Here is a 25,659-nt window from a genome sequence, read left to right as displayed (position 1 = left end):
TATTGACTTCACCCCATTCCTAAGAGGTCTGTAAGGGGCATGCATAAGGACACCATCGTGCCTACCATCCCTGTCCTATTGTCCCCATTTATTCGTACCTATTTCCTGTATTCTTACTCATGTTTATACTTGTAAGCGATTGACAAATCAAATCAAATCAAATAAATAAATAAATAAAAATAAAATTGGGTCCCAAAGCACATACATGCTTAAAAACAATACATATTAAGGTTATACAATTATTTTATTTAATTTGCATTTTTGGAAGAGCATGGGAGAAGGAAGCAATTAGTAGTAAAATATTACAGGTATTCCTCAGTTATAGAATGTATTCAAAATTACAAAGGTACTGAAAAAGTAGATTTATGACCAATCCTCAAACTTTCATCAACTGCAGCATCTCCACAGTCATGTGATCATAATTTGGGTGGTTAGCAATGGCACAAATTTATGGCAATTGCAGCATCCTGCAGTCATGTGATTGCCACATTCAAAACCAGCTTCTGACAAGCACATTCAGTGGAGAAGATAGCCAGAAATTGGACAACGTTTGTGTGACATTAGCTTTTTCAGTGACCTCAACTGAATTGACATGATAAGTCAAATACAATCACTTTATAACTCCAGCACTGGATTGCTACTCTTGATTGTGGTTGGTAAGTGAGGAATACCTGTTTTTATATAAGACTATAGAAAAATATGGGTATTTAATCATGTAGGCAGAGGGAGTAGGCTGTATTAAGACAAATGTTTAAAATACCATTAAGACTATTAACACATGCAAAATAAATTAGTGTAATAAAAGATAAAACATGGCAAAACTGAAATACTTTACCTTCCTATGTAACTTCAGATGTCTTCAAACTTTCAGATATTTACATACACTCACTTACACACACATACACACACATGATCATCTAATCCAACTTCCTCTGCATTAGAAAAATCTGTTACTACAACATGATTCATCTAGCCAAGCTTCCAGTTTCTCACGGTACAAAAGACATTCTCTCTCTCTCCCTCCTTCTCTCCCTCTCCCCCCCTCTCTCTCCCCCCTCCCTCTCTCTTAGATGATCTCCCAATCCATATATTATATTATTCCTCATTCCAATTGTGTTCTTACTGTGATCTAATAGGGCAGTGTTGAAAAATTAACTTTTCTTTTATAAGCCAGTAACAGATAAGAGCAGTGATGTGCAGTAAGAAGGTTAAATACATGGGTAGAGAAATCTTGAATAACATTTTGACCAATAAATAAAGCGGGGAGAGAGGGAGGGAGGGAGTGAGAGGGAGGAAGTGAGAGGGAGGAAGTGAGGGAGGGAGGGAAAGAATGTGCATGCACATGTTAGGATTCTTTTTTCTATTACTGTATTTAAATTAAGAAATTAAAACCAACAACTAGACATCAGTGATTCATTTTCTTGATTAACTTTGTTTTTGACAAAATATTCCCAAAGAGTTATCAGCTGTTAGTTATTCTTTAAGTGCTATTTGAAGAATATTTTTTTCTTCCTAGTAATGACACCTTCTCATATTTTAGAAAATTGTTTTTATTTCATTTAGTTCCAACTGATTGGTTATAGGCATTAATCTGTGCATTTGTACTTTCATATATCTGGGATTAGTTTATATAATTTCCACATTGGGTATTCCTAGAATATCCAAAAATACAAAATCCCCAAATAGTGGGTTTTTCAGTAACATTGCATCGTTTTATTTTTTGTCTTCAATTTTATCAGTTATTTTTACAAATGCTACTTTTATAAGAGCAAATAACTGAAATAAAGTGAAACACCTGAAAGAACTAAATCCAACCCTGAAAATCATATTTGAATTCTAATGTTTCTCATTTTGAATTCTAACTTGGTATGTATACAACATTTGACACCTTTGATCAAATTTTATGTTTCACTAAATCCTTGAATCCTTGACACAAGCTCCAGATGAAATAAAGTTTGATTATTGCAGATACTTATTTAGGTGCACTTGTTTATAAGAAATCAGTGAATATGTCAAATATGGAAGTTTGGACATCAGAACTTTGCTATAGTTCAGCCTCCATAGATTTCCAGCTAAGAGTAGCCTGCTTAAGACTTCCAAGTTCTGCTTTTGGAAAAAATTTTTTCTGCAGCGAACATTTCTGGCTCAGAAATATGATTGTTTTCTATTGTTTGTTTGTTTTTTAGAACAGTGGAAGTTAAAAAGATGACAAAGGGAATAGCCTCAGGTTTTACAAAATGCATTTTCAGCAGCCCATATGGTTATAAAGTAACATAGTTCATACATTATTTTTTTACTTTCAAATAATAAATCCATACAAATTAAATCTAATTACCTAGTTTCTTTTTTTGTAAAAAGATTTTTTTATTTTTATATTTCAAAAACATATCTTTTGGTGAACAGCCTGAGTCCAGGTTTTTACATTTTCATACAAACATGACCTTAGTTACACATTCATCTTTCCCATTCAATTTCATATCATATCATTACATTTTATATTTTCTGTAAATTTTCTCAAATATTCTTATATTCTTTACATTTATTTTATATATTTTCTATTCATATCTTAACATTTCTTTTTTTCTTTGAATAATTCTCCTGTCTTCATATTCATTATACTTTTATATTTTTATCTGTCATATTTGCAATTTCATCACATACTCTTGTTTCATTATTCAGAAAGCTCTGTCTTAATTCTAATAATTCAAAAAAAAAAATTCCACTAATTACTAATTTGAGTATACCACTCCTTTTTCTTGTACATCATATAATTAACTCCCCTTTGATTCATAACAATGATTTATCACAATATAATCACTTTTTAGTTATCACTTTATAAGTTAGTAACAATAATCTCATAACTACTACATAACACATATGCATTTTAGGCCAGATTCCGTATGGTATTTTCCCCCTTAATTACGTTCTAAGTCATTTATTATTTCAAGTACATTAATCTATTCAATTGATCATAGAGATTGATGTTTATTTTTTTGTAACAATCCTCATGGTTCATTTTAATTATATTCTTAATTTTATTAAACATATTTAGCCTCCTTATCATAGCTTCCCCTTTTCACATTTATTCCAATTATATCGATGGGTAATTTAACAGTATCAAATAGCCCAGTAGCAGAAAAAAAAATCAGTTCCAATCATTTCATTTTTAAAGTCTCTATTTTTCTACCTTCTAAATCATTTATTATTTCAAATGCATTTATATTACAACACATACCTTGCAGAATCCCCTTTCTTAGTCCTTATCTACCCATTACCTCTATGTCTCTAACTAAACAATTTCTTTTCATTCGGTTTTATTCGGTTTCCATATCTCCTTATTTCCTGGTCCTTTCTCTTATTACCTTTTTTTCCCTTCATTTTTTTCCTCCATTTCTTACTCCAATTTTTATCCCCCTCCCTCTTTAAAGCATTCTTCTGTAATTCCCTTTTTTGCTGTTTCCTTTTTCTTTGTTTGGCTTTCCAAACTTTTTCCTTTTTAATTGTCTCCTCAAGCCCTCCCAGTTTTAATTTCCATTTTTTCCCCTTCGTTTTAATGTTCGTTGTTCCGTTTGTTCATTAAAGCTGGCTTCTTCTTAAGTCGACTCCCCCCTTCTGGCACTCCTTGTTGTTCTCTGTTCTCTAGAATCTCCATTTCTATTACTTGTAAGGCAATACAGCACTTTTCATTTCTTTCTTGTAATATTTCCTTTATGTTTCCTAGTTCCATTTTTATTTCCATGAAAAATTCTGCCATTTTTATATACTTCTTTTAGATTTTTTTCTAAACCAATTGTCTAGTAATTGAATTCATCGTCTTTGATGTTTATTTCCAATGATCAGCTTCTATTAATTCCTCTTTGGGGTTTTTTTCCAGAGTGTCAAATAATCCAATATCCTAAGTTTAGAGTTGTGCCAAAATCACCAAACAATCTCAAAGTAATTTCTTCCTATTTATTTCTTTTATCTTAGAATTCTATATCTTCACTTTTCAGGGTTTGTATTTTATTGTAACAAAGTTCCTCTTTTTTTATATCAAGTCCACTTTTAAAAGAACTAAGCACTTTTTAAAGTCACTGAAATTTTCCCTTTACCATTAGGTGGCGCTCTCTGTTATGTCCAACTTCCCCCCTTCTTTCCACTTTTTTTTCCTATTTAGGGAAAAAGTTTTAAGTTTCAAAAATCCAATAAATCCAATTATCAATTACTGTTTTTTTTCAAGTTCATTCAAGTTCCGCTTTTAATTATACCTGTTTAGTGCCAAAGTCTATATTTATCCAATTTAAACAAATATTTTCTTTTAATTTCCTCCTTAGATTTAACTCCTTTCAAAGTTCAAAGCCACTTTCATCTGACAATTTTTCTTTTCACTTTCTCTGGTCGCCGCTTTCACAGTCTTTCTTATAAATTTCTTAGTATCTTAATTCCGGGGTATCTTTATGTCCAAATATTGCACCTGGTTACCTAGTTTCAAACTTTTTTTCTCAAAATAGATCTTGTGTGGCTGTGGCCATTGATTTCAGATTTATCAAGGCTTCTTTTGCCTATTTTAAACAATGACATTTTGTCTGTCTTTCTTTAGTCTATCCTTCTGATAATCATGATAAGGATAAATAAGTAGGTCCAAGTCATTTAAAGATCATTATATAAGGAGCACTGTACTCTGAACAGCATTAGCTAAACCGTTTACCAAGATCTTTGCAATTATCTATGGGGTCTATTTCAAAGATCTGACAATTTTAGGAATTATTCTATCAAAGATTTTTCTTGGTCTTCTACCTCTTCCCCTGATTGTGACAATTCTGAATAATTTTTGTTATCCTTTAGAATAAGTCTTAGACTCGAGAATGCAAAGAGGAAATGTTTAAAGATTTCTTAATAGCCTACTTTGAAAAAGTGAAGTGTCTTAATTTTCAATTGCTCAGACATCTACTTAGAAGAGGCCACAGTTGTTGATAGCATTTGCTTGTTTGATTGAGTTTGGGCACTGTTAACTTATACAACCTATTTCATAAAATAAAGTTAAAGATATACATAAAAATCAAGCAGCTACCAAACAGCTCACAATTCTTGATTGCCGGAGACAATAAAACTCAAACAGAACATCACATTCCAATAGAGAATATTTGTCCCCAAGGCCTATTGGAAGAATCAGTGGGTTTTAATTGCCTTTCCAAAAATTTTAAAGTTGGAATCATATGGAACTCAGGAAGGAATGCCATTCTAAGTGGTGGGGGGAGCAGTTGAAAAGTCCTACCTCCAAGGTTTACAAAGATGATATTCCTAAGTAAAGAGATTTAAGAGGACTTCTTATTGTATAGGCAGAAAATTGGAAGAATACCCATATCCTGAGCCATGCAGGACAGCCAGTAGTCTGATTTGCACCCTAGAGGTGTAACAAAGCATATTTAGTACAGTATCCTTGCACTTCTTTACATATTAAAATTATTGAAAAATTAAGAAAAGCAAGTGAATATGAAGGATGGCAATAGGAATAAACTTGGGGAACAAGAGGAACTGTTGCAACCAAGGCAATGGTGAGATAAACTAAATCTGAGTTTGGGGCAGATGGGTAATTTGAGAAAGCATTTCAAACATGACTCTCCCTTGTTCTCATTACTGTAATCTTGAAATTGGAATCTGATTTCTATTTAGGAAGAGCCCGTTTAATATAATGGCTAAGATACTAGATTAGAAAGCAGGAGGCCATGAGTTCTAGCTCTATTGTAAGCATGAAGCCATCTGGGTAACCTTCTCAGTGCTAGGAAGGAGGCAATGGCAAGGCACTTCTGAAAAACCTTGACAGAAAAACTGCAGGGACTTATACAGGCAGTCACCAGAAATCCAAAACTTCAGAGTGTAAAAAAAATAAATTTGACTTTCTAGTTATAGCAATTCCTTTAATTTTCACAAATGCTTCATGAATAACCACTATGACAGCCATTTTTGATGAGGGTCCAGATATGTCAGAGAAAATTAATCATAACAAAGCATTTATTTCAATAATTTATATTGAAAGAACTATCAAAAAAGATTCCTTATTCTTATTGAATAGAAAAAGGTGGATGATTAAAGCTTTTGAACATTTATTTGTTGTGTACCAGCAATGTTTAAATGCTTCTGATACCATTTTGCAGCTCTACATATTCATGGACCTGAATATCCTATAGTGCAGGGGTGGGCAAACTTTTTGGCTCGGGGGCCACATTGACTTTTAAAATTTGACAGATGGGCCGGGTCAGCACAAGATTTTTGGGGAATTTCCCCCCCCCACCCTTCCCCCCCTTCTTCTCCTCCTTCCCCTCCCCTCGGAGGCCCCCTGAGTCAGGAGTTGCTCTCGCTGGTGCAGCTCCGCGCGGCTCCAGTCCCGCGTTGCCTCGGGAAAGGAAAGGCAAAAAGGAAGAACCGCGGTGGCGCTTTGCAATGGCAGAGCGGCACCGGAGGCTCAGGCTCAGCAGCTCCTGGTTTTGCCTTTCCCTTCCCAAGGCAACGCGGGACTGGAGCCACGTGGAGCTGCGCCCACGGTAGCTACTCCTGACACCTGAGTGGAGCCCGGGCGGAGGGAAAGCAGTGGGCGTTCCCTGGGTGGCGACCTCGGCCCTGCCACCAGGGAAGCGGCTGCCCAGCTCTGTGTTGTGTGTGCGATTTTATGGTGCGCGGTGCGGGGTCTCTTTTGGCCGGCCCCCATTTTTTTTTCAGAGGGGAATTTTTTTTTCCAGAGGCGGGCCATATTAAAATGACCAACGGGCCGGATGTGGCCCGCGGGCCGTAGTTTGTCCACCCCTGCTATAGTGGATACTTTATAAGGGATTATCAAAAATATATTCTGTTTGTATGGGATTCCTGAAATCCCCCCAAAGGGATCTTTTGCATTGTTTTTCCCACTTGCTACAGAGGTACAGTAGCACCTGTGCTACTGTGGTCCAGTGATTATCTTCTTCTGAATTTAACATTAGCTATTTAATGATTTGTAGATGCTGATTTATAATGTTAGCACCTAAATGTTTTCTGTGTCTTGATAATGAATTGCAAGCCATTCTGATGATTTTGGTTGGCTGCGAAGTGGGATGAAAACAGATTTCAAAAAAAAAACATCAACAACCTTACATGACCCAGTTATATGAACAGGAAGAGATTATGTGAACCTCAGTCCTTAGGGAAATAATTGTGCCATTTTTCAGTATCTGCTTTTTTTTTTTTTTGCTGTAGGCCATTTTCTTCTTAGAACAGGAGTGGACACCTGTATCCATGGGTCACATGTGGGTTCCACCCCCCTTTTGTTTCTTTTTGTAATCGCCAGATTGAAAATAGGCTATTCATTTTCCTGTCATTTTGTGGCTGGGAATGCACAAAAACTGTAGTTTAAGTCTTAAAATAGACTTATCACAGTTAAGAGAGAGACTCCACCCCTAAAAACCTGCCGCCTCCAGAAAAATCTACCCCTGCTCATTTTGCATAATAGCTATAGTTATTTCAGACCTCAATTCCCCCTCCCATTTGTTAATATGGTTCTCAGCTAGAGAGTTTGTGCATCCTTTTCCTAGAATTTAGCCTGGAAATGGCTGATATAATTAGGACTCTTTCCAGATTAATATTGCTTGACAATTCCTATATTGCTCACAGTAGTACACTGCTGTTTGCACATGACTAAGTATGGTGCTTTTTAGCTAGTCAAGTATCTCAGAGATCTTTTTGACTGTTTCATTCAAATGCCATAGATGTGTGCTTGCAAAAATCCCATTTGTTGTGCTTCGTATCCCTTTATTTGTAGGATAGATATTTCTTTTGTTCTCATATTGTGGGTGTTTCACATCTTGCTTTGCAGCTGAGTAAAAAAAAATTCAGCAGAGAATCCATAAATAGCCTAGTAAAAATGGCAGACCTCTTACTAGATATGTATATATAATTCATTTTTATTTTGGAAAGAGAGGATAATATTGTCCAAAGAGTATTTTCTAAGGAGGTAATAGCTTCTAAATTTACATCATATGTCCAATATTCCAATATACTTTTTCTAGAGTACAGAGAAGAACAACAAATGATTATGAAACTAGAGACTAAAACTTATGAAAAATGATTGCAGGAATTGAGTATGTCTAGTTTAATGAAAAGAAGGACTAGGGGGTGACATGATGGCAGTGTATCAATAACTAAGGGGCTGCCTCAAAGAGGATGGGTCAACCTATTTTCTAAAGCACCTGAAGGCAAGACGAGAAGCAATGGATGGAAATTAATCAAGGAGTGAAGTAACCTAGAACTAAGGAGAAATTTCCTGAAAGTAAAAACAATTAATCAGTGAAATGATTCGCCTCCAGAAGTTTGGGTGCTCCAACATTGGAGGTTTTTAAGGAGAAATTGGACAAATGGTATAAGGTTTCCTGCCTGAGTAAGAGGTTGGATTAGAAGAATTAGAAGGACCAGGGGAGACATGATAGCAGAGTTCCAATATTTGAGGGGCTGCCACAGAGAGGAAGGGGTCAAGCTACTTTTCAAAGCACCTGAAGGCCAGACAAGGAATAATGGATGGAAGTTGATCAAGGAGAGATTCAACCTGAAAATAAGGACAGCTTGCCTTCAGAAGTTGTGGGAGCTTCATCACTTGTGACTTTCAAGAAGAGATTGGACAGCCATTTTTCAGAAATAGTGTAAGGTCTCCTGTTTGGGTAGAGGGTTGGACTAGATGACCTACAAGGTTCCTTGCAACTCTGTTTATCTGTAATCTGTTATCTCCAAGATCCCTTCCAACTCTGTTATTCTGCTATTCTGTTATTCTGTTACCAGTTGACTGATCTCTTTGAGCAGCCAGGCTACTATGCTCATGAAATATTTTGATTGGAATGGTCTGTGCCTAGATTACTTGAAGATGGAGATAAGTAACTCAAGCATTTGATAGGAGTTGGAGATGGAAGGGGAAGGAAAGGGGAAAGATGGATTTTCAATTTTAAAGAGCTCTAATCAAAAGTTACCCTTACTCCTACTATAAAATACTATCCTGTATGAGGACAAATAGTTTAGCTTTATGAATGTTTAAGACTTGCTTTTATCATACTTTTTCAAAATATGAAGGTAATTTTTTGTTGTTGCATTTTATGTTTAGCCTATCTGGCTTCCACATTATTATAAAATGGTGAGTGAACTACTGAAAGAATATTGAAAATATTTCATAAAACATACCTAAATGATATTAGAGAGAATTGACATTATCCAGAAAAGTGTAGGACTGGGTTTTTAATTTTCTCACTACCTACATATTTTTCTGGATTTGATATATTTGTGTGAACATTTGCAATTTTGCATTTTTACATATTTAATGAGACATCAGTTCAATTATAATTAGTATAATTTGTGGTGTAGGTTTCTCTTTTTTTTGAGTTCTATTGGAATACCAGGTTCTTGGACCATATTCAATTGTCCATGTGTTAATTAGGCAGTTTAAGTATCTGAAGACAATTAAGATAAATGAGATAAGATCAGATTTTATGATAAATCATATCTCATTATAGCATTTATTTTATACTTCTGTCTTTGAGTTCAGGAAGGCTGTTGAATAGAATTTCTTACTTTGCTTCAGTGTTTTTGCAAAGCTTTAAAATCACTTCTATCCAACATGTTTTGAATATTAGCAAAGAAAAGAGGAAAGGTCAAAGATTTCAGCTGTTCATTTTTGTATAGGTCAATCTTACTTTAGCTTCCCTGAGGATGTAGAAAAATAGATAGAATTTGACCATCTTCACTGCCTATGTCATGTTCTTGACCTGGTAAAAGAAAGAAATCCTGAGGTTAAATACTGTTTTATTGTTGTTGATTTAATTTTTAAACCTATAGAGTAATCATACACAACTGCTAAGACTAACTGCAGTTTCGCAAACCAATTCCAAACTGATTCTATTGTCATATGACATCCAAATAATTATTACAATACATCTCAAGTACTTGACTTTTGGCAGCTAGCAGTTAAACCAGCATAAAACCATATAAAATAGCCACACAATGGCACTAACAATCATTCCAATAAACACAACCATGAAACAGGCTCACCCATACCAAAAAGCACAGGCTCAATTCCAAAACCAGGCCTTTTCTTTTCACCTTGTGAAAAGCCAGCAGAGTCAGGGCAAAAGTGATCTCCATGGAAACGATGTTCCAGAAGATGACAGGCTCTCTTTATGGGTCCTGTGAGATGGCACTCCCTCATAGATGGAACTCAAAGCATGCTTCTCCTGCTAGATCGCATAGGATGGATAGATACAACCAGGGAGAGAAGGTCCTGTAAGTAACCTGTCCCCAAGCCATAAAAAGCTGTAAAAGTAACCACTAGCAGCCTGGTTTTTTATCTGGAAGCCTACTGGTGGTTAATGCAGGTTACAATCCAGAGGTGTCACATATACTAAATTACAGCTTCATAACTGTTCAGGCTGCTGCATTTTGCACAGCTGAAGTTTCTTAACACTCTTCAAGCCCTGTGTGGGATGTGCTGTAGTAATTCAAAAGCAATACTCCTCCTCCTCCTCTTAACAAAATAAAAAAATACTGTGTCTACCCCTCAAGATATCACCAACTTTGTTCAGTGAAACTCTGCATGTTCAGTTATTTGACTTCATACTGATTTGCACAGGTTTATTATTATGGGTTCCTCATTAGTATTAGCTGAATCTTTTTGCTGGTGTACTTCCATGGCCCTGGAGTTATTTTGTGATTCCCTCCTGACCTCTATAGTACTTTTTGAAGATGCTTCATTTACAGTTTCCTTTCCTTTTCTCAGTCCCATCTGCTCCAAAGCTGCCAGTGCATCAGTTACCCCTAGAATAATGCCCCTAGTATAATGCCCCTAGAATAACACCTTGCCATTTTAAATGAATGGGGGCCTATTCATGATTCATATGCACTGGCATAGCTTAAGTGGTGCCTATGCAGACATGAGCATTAAAATTCAGTGGTGATAAAGCCATTGATTTTAATAGAATGCTTATTTAGGGAGCCATTGGGTGAGTTCAGTAGTCTGGCTAGCAGTGGGCTGTAGCAACCTGGAAGAGAGAATTCAGTTTTCTGCCAAAGAAATTCTTAGCTGAGGGGACAAACCAAAAGCAAAATGAGTAGCTCTATAACAGAACAGACAATAGGGGATCACCCTCCAAAACTAACAGATTTTTCACTAACAGATTTGCAATTTTAACACTATAGTCTGTAAGTCGATTTGATTGTAGATATTTCAAAGTGGATATTATGGGAGAGAACCATATTTCATAGGAAGGAAGGAAAAGTCATGGCCACAGAACCAAGGTCATTAGGTGATATAATAATACAGGAAATTTCATAGAAATGTGATAATCTTTAAGTGGTTGTATCAGCTAAGAAAGCAAGTTCCAGCAAATGAGAAAAAATAATTGCCATTATTAACATTTGTAAGAAGAGAACCATGGTAATAATTGTTAGTGAAAAGATCTGGTGGCACTTTTTCAGTTACACTTTTTACTAAAAAGTATAAGCTTTTGTGAGCTGCAGCTCACTTCATCAGGCAAATGGACTGGTTAAACTAATGTAGGATTTCTTTTCAATTTAAATTCTGTATAATCCCAAGGAACTTTTAAATAAAGTTGAGAAGTAGTTGAATCTAAAATGAACAATGGGATCCCAACTACAGCAACAGTAAGCACCACTGGAAAATCTCTGAAGGTATTTTCAACTAGCAAAACCCTTTAGTGGGAATTATCTGGCCATTATAAACTTGTAATCAAACAGATGCACCCAAGAGTCACTTTGGTTACTGAAGTAATAGCTAATCTATAAATTTAGGAAACATATTAGCTTGGACTCCTGGGTTCATTTTATAAGCATCCTACCTGCCAATACTTCCTAATGTAATAGTTCAATTTTCTTCCCTCACAATATCCATAGTTTCCCTTTGCACAGTATTCCTCTACTTTATCTTGTAAAATTTGTTTACTTGGTTTTCTCTTAAACCTAGGCTGCTCCTGCATGAAGGTTCTTGCAAAATGATTAAATTGTTTTCGTGCATTACACTCCTTTCTAAGTGCAGGGCACTAGCTCTTCTGATGGAGGATGCCATATTTCATGCAACAAAAGATCTCAGGGTTACTTCTTTAGGGTTACCCTGAGTGAGAGAATTGGAACAAACTTCATGGTTGGTTGGTTGGTTTCTTAAATCTACCATGCTGACTATATTGCTTGCTGTACACATGGTGTATAGTGGCAGTTTCAACTATATTCCTTTGTTCAGAGTAAAATCAATATCCTCCAAAAGTGATTTTTATAATTTTGGGTCTGCACAACCTGGGGATAAAAATAAAATAAAATCCCTTTTATCAGGGATTCATTGAATTATCCAGAATTACTGTATAATTCAGGCTTAGCAGCTTTAAGTCACTAAGGAACTCTTTAAAAGATTCATACTCTTTTTGAAGTCTTTTGTGAAACCTAAATTATTCCTTTGGAGTTGGACTGCAATATTTTGTTGGACAGTTCCATTCTTTTTCCTTTCTTGAACAATTACATGCCATTAAAAACATCAACTGCTTTTGAGGCAATTTCTCATTTTTGTTCTTCTTTTTCTGTACAACTTGTGGCAAGCATATGATCAAACTGCTTATACTTGTTTCAGGACTCAAAACTATTACCATATCTTTGGTCATCATCTATTCTATTTTTTTACTTTGTTTTGGTGTTTTCTTGTTATCCATCCTTGCTGCTGTGTGAAGTTCTTGAATTGCTAAAAGATGAGAGGCCTGGACACTATTGTTGATTTCAGTCTATACAGGAACCAAGGACACATGTCCTGGCTACTTCATTTTTTGTATATCTTCTAAACAAAACTAAAAGCAGTAGTGCTACCCCATTACTTTTGAAAAAGGTGTGTTGATTTCTACACTAACAAGATGATTGCATCTCATTCCAAAAAATCAGTCCTCTAAAAAAGAGGTGTGTTTCCAAGTCAATTATTTTGATGAACTGCAAAAGTTCTGAAACAGTTTTAATTCCTCTTAATTCCTATATTATTTCTGCCTTACTTCAACCAGATTGTGCACTTTTTTCTCCTGATGTACCACCTGAAACATCTTGCTGACACATTCTGTTGTTTCTTTTGAATTTTTTTCATTTGAACCATTTTGCCGATGTAAAGATATTAAATTGTTTCATAGTTGTTTTTTTCTGTTGCTTGAATCAGTATTGATATTTTAGTCTGTATTATCATGTTTCATGAAGTTTCTGGATGAGTTTATGCATTTGTGACATGAGATATCATTAGTGTGCTAAAGTTATTACTAGTTGGGCTGCATTTCAGATGTGATTGATATTCTGATCCTCAGTCTGAAGATGCAAACATATTACAGTTGTAATCTCTTAAATTCCTGAACCCCAGATGTACATTTAATTGAACAAGAAATAAACTATGAATAGGATAAATATGCAAAATAACAAGGGAAGACTTTCATTCTTGAAAGTATCATAGATTGAGTTTCCTAAATAGAATTTATAATTGTAGAGATCATAAATTTTGCACCATTAATCATACTTCCATGTATAGTAAACATATTGTCTTAATAATTTAAAATACCTGAGAAAGATAACATTTGCAAAAGTCCTTTCTTTTTTAATACACACAATTTAACCAGATTTATTTATTATACTTTTAAATCTTATCTTGCCTTTCTATACCAAAACATACTCAGAGGAGCTTATAGCAAAAAACTCTAATTTACAGAACTGTTAATGTAAAGTCAAAATAAAACAGGAAAATGGTGATTGAAACAGTAGAGTTTAAATTAGGAAAATCCTTATATAAAATCACAATCTCTTATTAAAAGCAATAATAGGGCCAAAGCTAGGTTCTTAAATAGCAAGGGAATATAGAATTGGTCTCCATAATGAATTAACAGCTTTCTTAAGCAGCTTTGTTTGGTATGAGATATTTCACTTCATTCAGGTTAATATGCTCTATTAAAATTATTTTGCAATAGTGGTGAATATCTGTAGCTCGAGTGTAGGATGAGAGTGAAGGTTTGTTCTCCAAGCTTGTAGGTTGGTTTTCTGAATGTTTCATTACCAGGCTAGGTAACTTTAATTTTAACCAAAATAAGATGACCAGTCCTTCGCCATGATGTTTCAGCAAACTGAGCTTCGTTAATAAATGCAATAGAGATCATAAATATTTTATGATCAAGGAATTCTGCAAAGTGCATATCTACTTGTAAATACCACCTTCTCATTACTACATGCGTGTTCCATCTGATTGCGATGCCTAGGTATCTACCAAGATTGGAATGAAAAGGAAAATCTGAAAGAAATCCCATGGGTTGTTGATTTCCAGGCACTACTTGGGACAATGATTAATCCAAGCACACCTGGGATGTAAAAGGCCTGACTAGATATTATCTGCAAAATCAGTGACTGAAATGACCTATAAGGGATGTGTGAGAATTAAACTCTAATCTAAATTTTCCCTTCATCCCCTGGGTGTAGCTCCTTTTAGAACAAGAAAATTACAGTGCAGATTTGTTACAGAATCTCCAGGGCATTATCTTGTTGGTCTCTGTTGCTTTCAGATGCTGTGGGGAAACTTAACTAATGATTAGGGGCAAGATATTTTATTCTTTACAAACTATTGGGTTTAAAATAAAAAGCAACTGCTGTCTTTCTATTTAGCGCCATTTGTATAAATATGATAGTAGCAGAGATTAAATTACTAAAACCTCCAAGACTTTTTGAATATTTTTGGAAACAGGAATAGTCTGGAGGTTACTTGAAGGTTCAATCATTGCAACTGGACTAATTTTTATTGTTGTTAGTTTTGTTGTTGTTGTTAGTCCAGGCAGCTTCCTTAATGACTCAACCTTCAGACAATTTCAGACAACCTTCAGACAACTCTAGTTGGATGATTGAGAATCTTCATTGACAACTTGAAGCAAGAATAGGTTAAAGAGCTCCTTTAGTACCCCCAACCACTATGTCTGTGTCTTATTGTTTTAGTACAAAGTTTATTTTTAGTAGTTCAGGTTTTACTCTTTTTTAATTTAAGAATAAGTATTATCTCTAAATTCTGAATAGAAATACTTGCATCAAAATGCTGATAAAATCTTGTACACAAGGTTTGCTATGAAATTGGATAGGTTTCTGTTTTCCCTGATCTTTATATCCAGGAATTTGTAGATTTTTTTAATCCACTCCAAAAATAATTGTTTTTCCTAAAAAAAACTGTATTATAGGAAGTAGGTCTGTGCCAAACTTTTAAAAGAAGTACTTTCAAAGGGCATCGTGGTTTTAATAATTTAAGGTGGGGGAGGTACTTTGCCAATTTTTGTAAGCTTTTTTCCTCAAATTGTTAAAATAGTCATGTCCTTTCATATTAAGCTAGGCATGGCATGAACCATATTATTTCATTGGGAATCACCGGTGAAGTGAAATGGCTGTGCATGCACACATTTAGATCTGCCAGAATGTAGATGTGCAAGTTTGCTAATTGTAATTAAATTTTGAGAAATATATGGTATTTCCTGTTTAGAAACAGTGCTTGTATTTCTGGGATAATAGGAATGGCTTAAAATTCACTATTGGTCTTAAATAATTAATTTTTCCCTTATGAATCATGTCAGGGCTACACTTTATATAATCATATTTCACAGATACATTGATTGCATTTCCTGGCACACATAATCTATTAAATTCAGGATGTATATGATGTTAAAACTCCTAGTTATTGGGATCATTCACCTATTCTTTGAAAAGGGAAAGCATTAAAAATAGGCATTTAGATAGATCTCAGAATTTGTTCTTCTGGTTATAACATTTATGTTAGGGAGATACTGCAATGAAAATTTCCTGGCATACTATAGTTTGTCAACATTTTGGAAAAAATTCAAAATTGTGTATATTGCTTCTCCCACAACATGCCCTTTGTACAAGCAAATAATTGGTAATTGTAGTTTCTTGGACAAACTTTTAATATATTTAATCTATTGGAGAGATCATCATGTATACAAAAGTGCATAAGTCTGTTAATAGAACCTGTTATACTATGGATAAGTGTTTAGTCCAGATAATTTCCATAAATTAATATTAAGAAATTAATTCTTCTATTTCTTTGTGAATTTAATCATAGCATAGAATGTGCAATCCAGATTATTCTTTGAAATAATTTTATTGTGTCAAATTAATAATCCAAATGTAAGTATATATAACATTGAATTATGACTAATATTAATTAAAGAATGTTAGCTTCAATCTTAATAATAATAATAAAGAGGAGGCAAACAGAGAAAAAGTCTGGCATGAAAAATTAAATTATAAACAGAATACTTGGCCAATAAAAAAATTCTAATTCTAATTTCCCAAATTTTGATTAGATTGCTCAAAAAAATTTTTTTTCCTTATTCTATTACCTAAATAACCAGAAATCAACTGTTGATATGTACAGGTAGTCCTCAACTTACAACAAAGTTTGCTTAGTCACCGTTCGAAGTTACATCAGCACTGAAGAAAGTGACATGATAATTTTTCACACTTATGACCATTGCAACATCTCCATGTTCACCTGATCTACATTCAGATGCTTGACAACTGTCTCACATTTATGACAGTTACAGTGTTCCAAGGTCACGTGGTCCCCTTTCACAAATTTCTGACAAGAAAAATCAATGGGGAAACCAGATTCACTTAGCAACTATGTTACTAATTTAACAACTTAACAAAGTTAACAAAGTTAACAAAGTGGCAAGAAAAGTTGTAAAATGGAGCAAAACTCACATAACAAATTTATCACTGAGCAACATAAATTTTGGGCTCAATTGTGGTCATACATTGAGGATTACCTGAATTTGATAGATAGTGATAAGCATTATATGTCAATAATACATATTTTCAAATCAAATATATATTTTCCTTCTGTAGCTGTGTAGTCATTCTTTTAGTCAATAGTCCATACTTATGATGACCCAGAAAGCAGCACACATGTAATAAATTCCCAAATGTAAATAAATTTCCTTTAATGGTTCCAACTTGGCCCCACTGTTCAATTGTTCTCATTTGGAAATTAAATTCTTTCCAAAATAGTCTCCAAAAGAAAGAATTACAGTCCAAACTCAAAGAACAGAGAAATAAAAAACCAAACAAACAGCACTGAAGGAATTTTCACAACAGACCAGGATAATTAATTACAAACTTCAAGAAGATAACAAGGCACAGTCCATTGGAAGAATGCCAACTAAGATAACCCTCAGCCAGAAATAAAACACGCTTTGCTTCTAGCAATGCTGTGTTTTAAACATCCCTCCTATATACTATTCCCCCCAGCTGCAGCCAATGAGGGGAATCATGGCCGCTTCCTTTCCCATAAGCCACATTTTTTCCTTCTCGATTCTTCCCTGCCTGCCCTAGGATGAAGAGGCGATGGGCCTCTGACTGCCCAGCCGGCCTCTGCCCTTCCCCAGCCTCCTCCACAACTTCCAATCCCTGTCAGCTGATCCTCCTCTTCCTCAGAGTCAGTCTCCAACAGGGGCATGACAGTACTTCTTAAAAGATATAAATTCCAAGTAATAATGCAGCAGTAGCATCTTTACAATACAGTAGTTGATATAATTCTGTTCTCATCAAATGTTACAATAACCAGACAAGACCAGATCACATGAATTAAAATTCCAATTCCTAAATTGTACTTCGAACTACAAGGTGATAGTAATCCACCTTTATTAAATATTCACTAAGGTGTATAGCAAAGTTCCCTAACATTTCCGGCTTTGCAGACTGGCAGGGGAGAAGAGGGATGGTTTGCACACATGCGTGCAGCTCCATTTGCGTGAGCAATTTGAATGCATGCCTGCCACTCATGCAAATAGAGTGCACGTGCACTTGTTCGCTGGTCACACAAATGAGGATGCACATGCCTATGCACCCACTGACCAGCCATTTCCATGGCCCAGTTGCAAACCCCTCATGGCCCACTAGTGGTTGGGGACCCCTGATGTACAGCATATATAAAGATAAATTTATGATTGTACTAGCTTCATTTTAAAGTAGTAGGAAATTATTGTACATCATTTGAAGTAGTTTGTCATTTACCAAAACAGGACATTGAGTCTTATTATACTGCAGAAATTGCATGTATTTACTATCAATTTTATTTACTTACTCCGTATTTACAAACTATGTTACTGATTTAGCACAGGGGTCTCTAACCATGGCAACTTTAAGACTTGTAGACTTCAACTCCCAGAATTCTGGGAATTGAAATCCACAAGTCTTAAAGTTGGAGATCCCTGATTTAGGAACCACACTCCATTCTTAACTTCTACTATTTAGAAATAACAGAATCTGAACTAAAAAAAGTGAGTAATAGTTTTGTTTGCCCCATTTGTTAAGTGATTCACTGCAGTTGTTACCTTAGTCAAGCAGTTAAGTGAATCTGATTTCAACATTGACTTTGCTTATTGAAAAGTCACAAAAGGTGATCACATGATCCCAGGACTCAATAACTGTCATAAATATGAGTCACTTGCCAAGCTTCTGAATTTTGATCATCATGGAAATGCTGCAACAGTCATAAGTGTGAAAAACAGCCATAAGTCAGTTTTTTCAATACCATTGTAGCTCTTCATGGTAATTAAATGAACAGTTGTAAGTCAAGGATTTCCTGTTCTTTTCGTTTTATATTAACTGGCCTTAGTAAACAATAAAGGAATGCAGGCACTCTTCGTCATCACAAAATCTTTAAAAACAGACCTGTAACTTTTTTTTTTAAAGCCATCAGCTATTTTTCCTTTATGCAAAGTCAGAGATAATTTGCCCCCAGCTTTTTAAACCAATGAATATTGGGATCCTAATGTTAAGAGGAGGGCTGAAAGGGAAATATTTAGATTTGAAGTATGTTCTGACAATCAGACATATGCATACATTTGGAGATTTTGTTGTGCCAAGAAAGTTATCAGACAGTGGTTCTTCCAATTCCTACCTCATAGTGCGGTGATGGTGAACTTATGGCACACGTGTCAGAAGTGGCACACAGAGCCACCTCTGCGGGCATGCAAGCTGTTGCCCCAGCTCAGTTCCACTGTGAATGTGCACGCGCCTCTCTCCAACCAGTTGATTTTTAGGTATCCGCTTGCATGGGAGGCGGAGGGGAGCACGGGGGTCCTGTGCACATGCACAGGGGAGCAGGGGTTGCACTGGGGGGATCGTGCATGCATTGCATTATAAGTACAAGCATGCGTGCATGCGCACACGCAGGCATTTGTGCACTTTTGGCACATAGCGACAAAAAGGTTAGCCAGTCATATATTCCCTATGCCAGATTCTCCCCACTAAAAAATTTAACATATGGCAGAAATTGTAGGTAGTTCTCAACTTACAAGAGTTTGTTTAGTGACCATTTGAAGTTACATCTTCACTGAAAAAAAGACTTTCAGAGTAGATAGGGAAATGAAGGAGAAGCTAGGGGGAATTAGATGAATCTGATGTTAGCTACCTTAATCCTATATCCTCTTCCAATATTCCATGGTCTCTTAGATTAGATAAGTCTGAAAAGAATCACTCTTATTGTTAATAAAGATATGCTTGTAAAGAATAATTAAACTCTTGCATCTCTCTCTTACCCCTTCAGATAGAATTTCTTGATAGAAGACTTAAATTGTAAATTATATTTTTCTGCAATCATTTAGAAATAAGAAAGAGTGAAAACTGGCCAGTTGATTAGCCAAGAAGCCAGCCTGACTGGCTAGTTGCCATATTTGTTTCCTAGAAGGAGTTTCCTCAGAGAATGCTGGCTGTTTTGTATCTATTGGTAGAAAGTTGATGGACCTCTTTGTTATACTTTTCTGCATTTCAAATGTGAATTCATAATTTTCTCTGCAAGTTGCCTAAATCCTTAGTTTAAGATACAAACCAAATTAAATCACTAGATGTACCAGGTATATGGACACATGGTATTATCCTTAGAAATTGGTTCTTTGATTCTACAGGACCATTTCCAAAATTTCCTTTTATATTATTTTTCATTGCCAGAGCAGTAGTTATACCATTTCACCACCATATTACTTCATTATTATTTATTTCTAATGGACATTGCCTAATATACGAAAATGCTTTTCTAAAACTAAAAACAAAGAAATAATTTTTGTTTCAAAAATGTTTCCTAGTTAAATACAGAAGCATAATTTAAATCATGTATTTAATTAAGGTATATACATTATATATACTGTTTAATGAAGGTACATTAAGGCACAATAAATACTATAGTTTAATATTTTAGCTTAGAATATATATTTATTCTTTGAATAATTCAATTTCTTAAAGATTTTTTTAAAATATCACCTAAGTGAAATGTCAGTGAATTTTTAACCCTTCTTTTTAAGCCTTGCTTTTTTGAGCACACTCTCTTCAGTATTTCACTACGCTGGTGTTCAGGAAGGCACTGTAATTTTTGATAGAAAAAGGTGATCATGAACATACATGCCTTGTTACTATTTAAATTATGCAGATCTTGATGCTGTGAAAATTAGTGCTTGATGACGCCAAGGCAGCTGCACGTTGTTAGCATTGTAGGCTGTCAGATGATCATGTGGGATTCTTGCAGTATGCAACATTCAATAGGATTGAAAAGGGCTTTTGATGCAAGGCATAGCTTCTGAATATATTCGTGCCTTTTAGTTCCTCACTACAGCAAATCAAGCTCCCTTTAAATTTTAAAATGCTGCCTCATTTTTCTTCTGGTTGGTTTCATTTTGGCTTCACTAGAAGATGCCTCTGGTACATCTACGACTGAGGAGTTTATTAATGCTACTGTTGTTCAGTTCACTTTCTTTTCTGTTAGGCTCCTAGCTAGCACACAAGTGACATGATCGCACATTTGTTCAGCCACCACCATGCATGGTTTCTTCCTCAGCCTTCCCTGCATTGTTCCCTCTGTTAAGTTGCACTGTCATGTTCTCCTTTGCTATTAAGCTTTGTTTCTGTCTCTTTCCTTCTTCTGTTGTTTGCTATGACATTTTCCCCATGTTTGGTTACTGCACTATTATTTGATTAACGGGCTGTGAGGATGATGAACCTGCACACTGGAGGAGCAGCTACTACCGTGGTGATGAAGGGATATAATAACGGTCGCTATCCTCGGAATTCTCTCTACAGTGACTGCATTATAGAAGAAAAGGCAGTGGTCCTGCAGAAAAAAGACAATGAAGGATTTGGGTTTGTGCTCAGAGGGGCCAAAGGTAGGTGGATTTCTTTCTTTTTTTGTTTGTATCTGTGTGATTGGGGAAGTGCTTTTGTGTGAAAAATGGCATGCATTTCTGAAAATAAACAGGCATTTTTCCTTATGCCTTTGGTTGCTAGACAACAGTGTTCTTTCTGTGCAGTAGAGTACTGATATGGATTTACTGGTTTCTGATCGAGCAGTTTTGAGAGAATGTGTGTGTGTGTGTGTTTGTGTGAAAGAAATAATTGATTTGTGGAATAATTCAGGGGAGAAGTTGCCTAAATATTTTGCATGCCTGAAACCATCCCTGCTGGGGGAAGATAATCAGAATGCTTCATGTAAAGAGTTATTTTACGAAAATAATGTGTTAGTTGAAGGGGCATGTTGACTTTTTTCCTTGAAATGGTTTTTCAGCTTATTCAAAGTAAAACTACTGCAGCTTTAGGAAGAAAATCAGGTCATTTTTGTATTTTCATAAGCTGCAGGCATGTCAGATGGCCTTTTACTATGTATACTGTTTGAAAACTGCTTGTGTCTAAATATGCCATTTCTTTCCTATGCAAAATCTGTTTCCGTAGATTTATACAACAAATATAATGATCTGTGATCTGTTTTACTCTTTTGGCAAATTTTATACGTGGTGGTATATCCCAGTGTCTGTTATTAACCTCCTCCCCCCAATTAATAAATGGGCTGTTCCTTAGACTGCTGTCTTCAAGGAAAGGCTATACCATATGTACTTTATGGAGGAATCTCCACACCCTTGTCTAGGAATGCCACTTTCCTCACTAGAGTGTGGCAAATACCTATTGGGTTCCCCTAGCTATGTAACAGATTAACTCTCCTGGCTAAACATACGTTTTGGTGGGGTCATCTGGAAACCCAGTGACTTCATCACTGTGTCGATCAGCTGGCGCTGAGCTGTCTATGCAGCAAACAGAGCTCCCTCACTATACATCTTAATTTCACATGGAGTGAATTCTTTAGGTTAAAAATTCAAACACCCTTTGAAAACACACACTTTAAACTGTGTGGTTTATCTTAATCAAAACTGTATATGACAAACATAAAGCACGTATGTGAAACTTATACAGAATATGTGTCTAATGCACAATTATAGGATCTTTCTGTTGGATTTAATGGCTTTACACCATACTAAGTGCTAACTATGTAATTACCTGTTTTTCTTGATGCACTTCTATGAGTATTAAAAACACTATCTTCAGATGTAATCTGAATGTTATAAAAATTCATGGCTTTATATTTATTAGCAGTTAAATTCAGAGCTTTATTCGTTTGCTGATTAAACCCAAGAGTTTATTAATATTCAAGAAAATAGGAAGATAGATAGATAGATAGATAGATAGATAGATAGATAGATAGATAGATAGATAGATAGAAAGAAATTGGGTGTTTTATTTAAAGGCTTTCTGGCCTTGTAACAGGCAATATTTTATGAAATAACATTTCATGTTTTAAAAGTTTATTCAGATATGTCATTTATTATTCCTAAAGCTGATACACCAATTGAGGAATTCACACCAACGCCAGCCTTCCCTGCCTTGCAGTACCTGGAATCAGTTGATGAAGGAGGGGTAGCATGGCAAGCTGGCTTGAGAACAGGAGACTTTTTGATAGAGGTAGGAAAATATGGTTAATTGTTTTGGTGGGGATGAAAAATGTTATCCCTGTTTAGGGAAACTGGTCTTTCTGTCTATTGGCAGTAAGGCCTACAGGTAGTCCTCAACTTACAACCATTTGTTTGGTGGCTGTTCAAAGTTACAATGCAACATGACTTAATAACCAATCTTCACACAATTAAAACAGCACCCCCTTGGTCATGTGATCAAGATTTGAGTGCTTGGCAACCAGCATGTATTTACAATAGTTGCAATGTCCTGGGCTCATGGGATCATCCTTTGCAACTTTCCCAGCATGCTTCTGGCAAGCCAAGTCAATGGGGAAAGCTGGATTCCTTAATGACCGCATGATTAACTTAACAACTATGGCAGAAAAGGTCATCAACCTGGCTGCAACTCATTTATCAACTGCCTTGTTTTAACGTCAGAAATTCTGGTGTGCATTGCAGTCCTAAGTCGAGGACTATCTGCAATTAGCCATTCGATGCCATATTACTTTTTGCGTATTTGTCTTAATTGTCTTATTTTTAATTTCGTTTTTTTTAAATATTAACACAAGTTGTACCATTATAGACATGTAAAACTCTAGACCTTGCTGTGTCCATCCCTGGCAACTTTAAAAGCTGTGACTGTCTGAGGAATTCTGGGAGTTGAAGTCCACAAGTCTTAAAGTTGCCAAGGTTGGACAGCTCTGCTCTAGACAACACATTGTTTTACAGGTGAGAAGCCTCCAGGAGAGTGTCTATTAGATCAATTCTTTCTTTACTTTGGGTAAATTTAATTTTAAGAAGAAATGAATTGATGCATTGTATACAGTACTGTGTCTAAAAATGAGTTCTAGTTATTAGACTTACAGTTCACATACATAACAGCAAGTAAGAGCCATTTGGTCTAAAAGTAGTAATTCCATCTTTATGATAGCAGACTCCAATATTTTCCCCCTGGCATCATTGGAAAACTTTGTATATTCATTTTAATGACTGATACCCTGGAATTTGATTGGTTTTTAATCACTTGAAAGAAAAATGCATCAAATTATTAGGCATCAGAGAGTAAATGTATAAACATGTTTCATAAAAAGGGAGCAGAATTTTGTCAGATATCTGATTTCAAATGTTTATTTTCAAATATAATTTCCAGAGTTAAGATACTTGTTTTTCTTAAGTTTGTGAATGTGATACCTGGATTAAGATACCTGTACATTTTAGCCTATACTCTCAGTGATAAACCAGACTTCAGAAATAGAAACAGAGATCTTTCTGATTTCTTAACATTGTTTGGGCATTTATATTTGCATTTAGCTGATTTGTTTTCTTGGTTATATTGATTTTAGCAGTATATATTGAAATAAAATGAATTGGATGTTTGGTCTTTCTGTTTGTATAATCTCTGAATATTTGTCTTTAGACATTTTTCATAGTATTAATTTGCAGATTAATTTTAATACTTGTGTCAATTTACTTTTTAGAGAGTTTATTTGGGAGATGATTGCATAGATATTACAATTTAAACCTCAACTTCAAGGGCATTTTAATGTTTAGTCATTGTTCATAATGCAGTAACTAGCCACTTGTATATGACGGACTGTACTGCAAAGAATTCACCTATGGTGGTCATAATTGAAATACATGAGTAGGCAGATCTGAAAACTGAACACATGACCTGTAAGCTTTTGAGACTTTGTTCTGTGAACAGCAAATATTTGAAGTATTTTTGGGTGTCCTGAAGTTTCAAAATGAATTTACCATGAAGAATGCATAGATTGCTGCTCAAGAAACACAAGCTCCAAACCTCTTTCTACTGTAAAAGTTGTTAAATGTGGTTTTGGATGCTGGCCAATGCCACAAACTGTAAGTGTATGCCAGCATTGCAGTGATACCTCTCTTGGGTTGCTAAATGATGTAGAGGAATAATTATCTTGGGCGAGCATTCAGTAAAAATGTAGAAAGATAAACTCTGAATTTACAAGGAAAGCATATTGGGCTTTGCGTAAAGTAAGAGATTTTCTAGAAACTTACTTCAAACTTTTGGTTATGCAGATCCATATGTCTTTTCAGCTGTACAGATCTTTTGGGGAATATTTTTTTTTCTTTCAGCAGTGGTCTTGAGATATAGTACTGTATATAAACTTTTTTCACTTTAGTTTGTATACATGTAGCAAGTAAACAAGTAAACTATGTGCTTGGAGAACAAGGTTGCAATGTTTGCATGTTCTTTGAAAGTAAAGCTTATTGGAAACAATGACATCTAAATAAATTTGAATAGAATTGTTAAATATTCAGAAATCTATGAAACAAATGCTTCCCTTTCAGATGGAATGTCTGCATTGTACAGTAGACAGAGTAATACATTATTATAATTTGGGAATTGAACAACACCCTTAGCAATTCAAGTAACTGGAAGCAATAAAATTGAGGATTGTTGTAAGGAAGAGAACAGAGTACTAGGTTTGTTATTTATAAAAAATAGTAAAGATGGGATGAAAAACAAGTAAAGAAGAAAAAGAAATGGAAACTGTCCCAGATGAGGGTAGGCATGATCAAGGAGTATGTCTCAAATATTGTTGTCTGTGAAGATTTATAGTACAAGTTCCTAGATCTCAAACATAGAATACTATATCACATAATTTTATAACATTTTATCAAATAAATCCTTTTTTTTTTTCATTTAAAATGCTATTAATTTAATGTTTTGTCAGATTTCATTTATTTTGGACATCATCTTTAAGGGTCATGGTGAAAGGTATATTTTTATTTATGTAATAGGACCTCTTATTTCTCTTCCCCTCCACCCACCATTCACCACTGCATTGCATCCTATTAGCTC

The 25,659-nt window shown here is 35.1% G+C and overlaps 1 protein-coding gene across 9 annotated transcripts in view; it reads left to right on the top strand.

Annotated features, from left to right (window-relative positions):
- Nucleotides 1-25,659, top strand: part of SHANK2 (SH3 and multiple ankyrin repeat domains 2) — a 358,512-nt gene that overhangs the window by 189,645 nt on the left and 143,208 nt on the right. For all 9 annotated transcript variants that reach the window (XM_087921306.1, XM_026706776.2, XM_087921302.1 and 6 more), the window contains 2 exons: nt 21,127-21,209; nt 22,709-22,833. In XM_087921306.1, coding sequence (XP_087777432.1) covers nt 21,127-21,209; nt 22,709-22,833 — 208 coding nt within the window. The remainder of the gene's footprint in view (nt 1-21,126; nt 21,210-22,708; nt 22,834-25,659) is intronic.

The sequence above is a fragment of the Pseudonaja textilis genome, chromosome 1 (genome assembly GCF_049901715.1).
Source record: "Pseudonaja textilis isolate UNSWEBS1 chromosome 1, rPseTex1.2, whole genome shotgun sequence".
Classification (NCBI taxonomy): Eukaryota; Metazoa; Chordata; class Lepidosauria; order Squamata; family Elapidae; genus Pseudonaja; species Pseudonaja textilis.
This window is presented reverse-complemented; position numbering and strand designations above follow the sequence as displayed.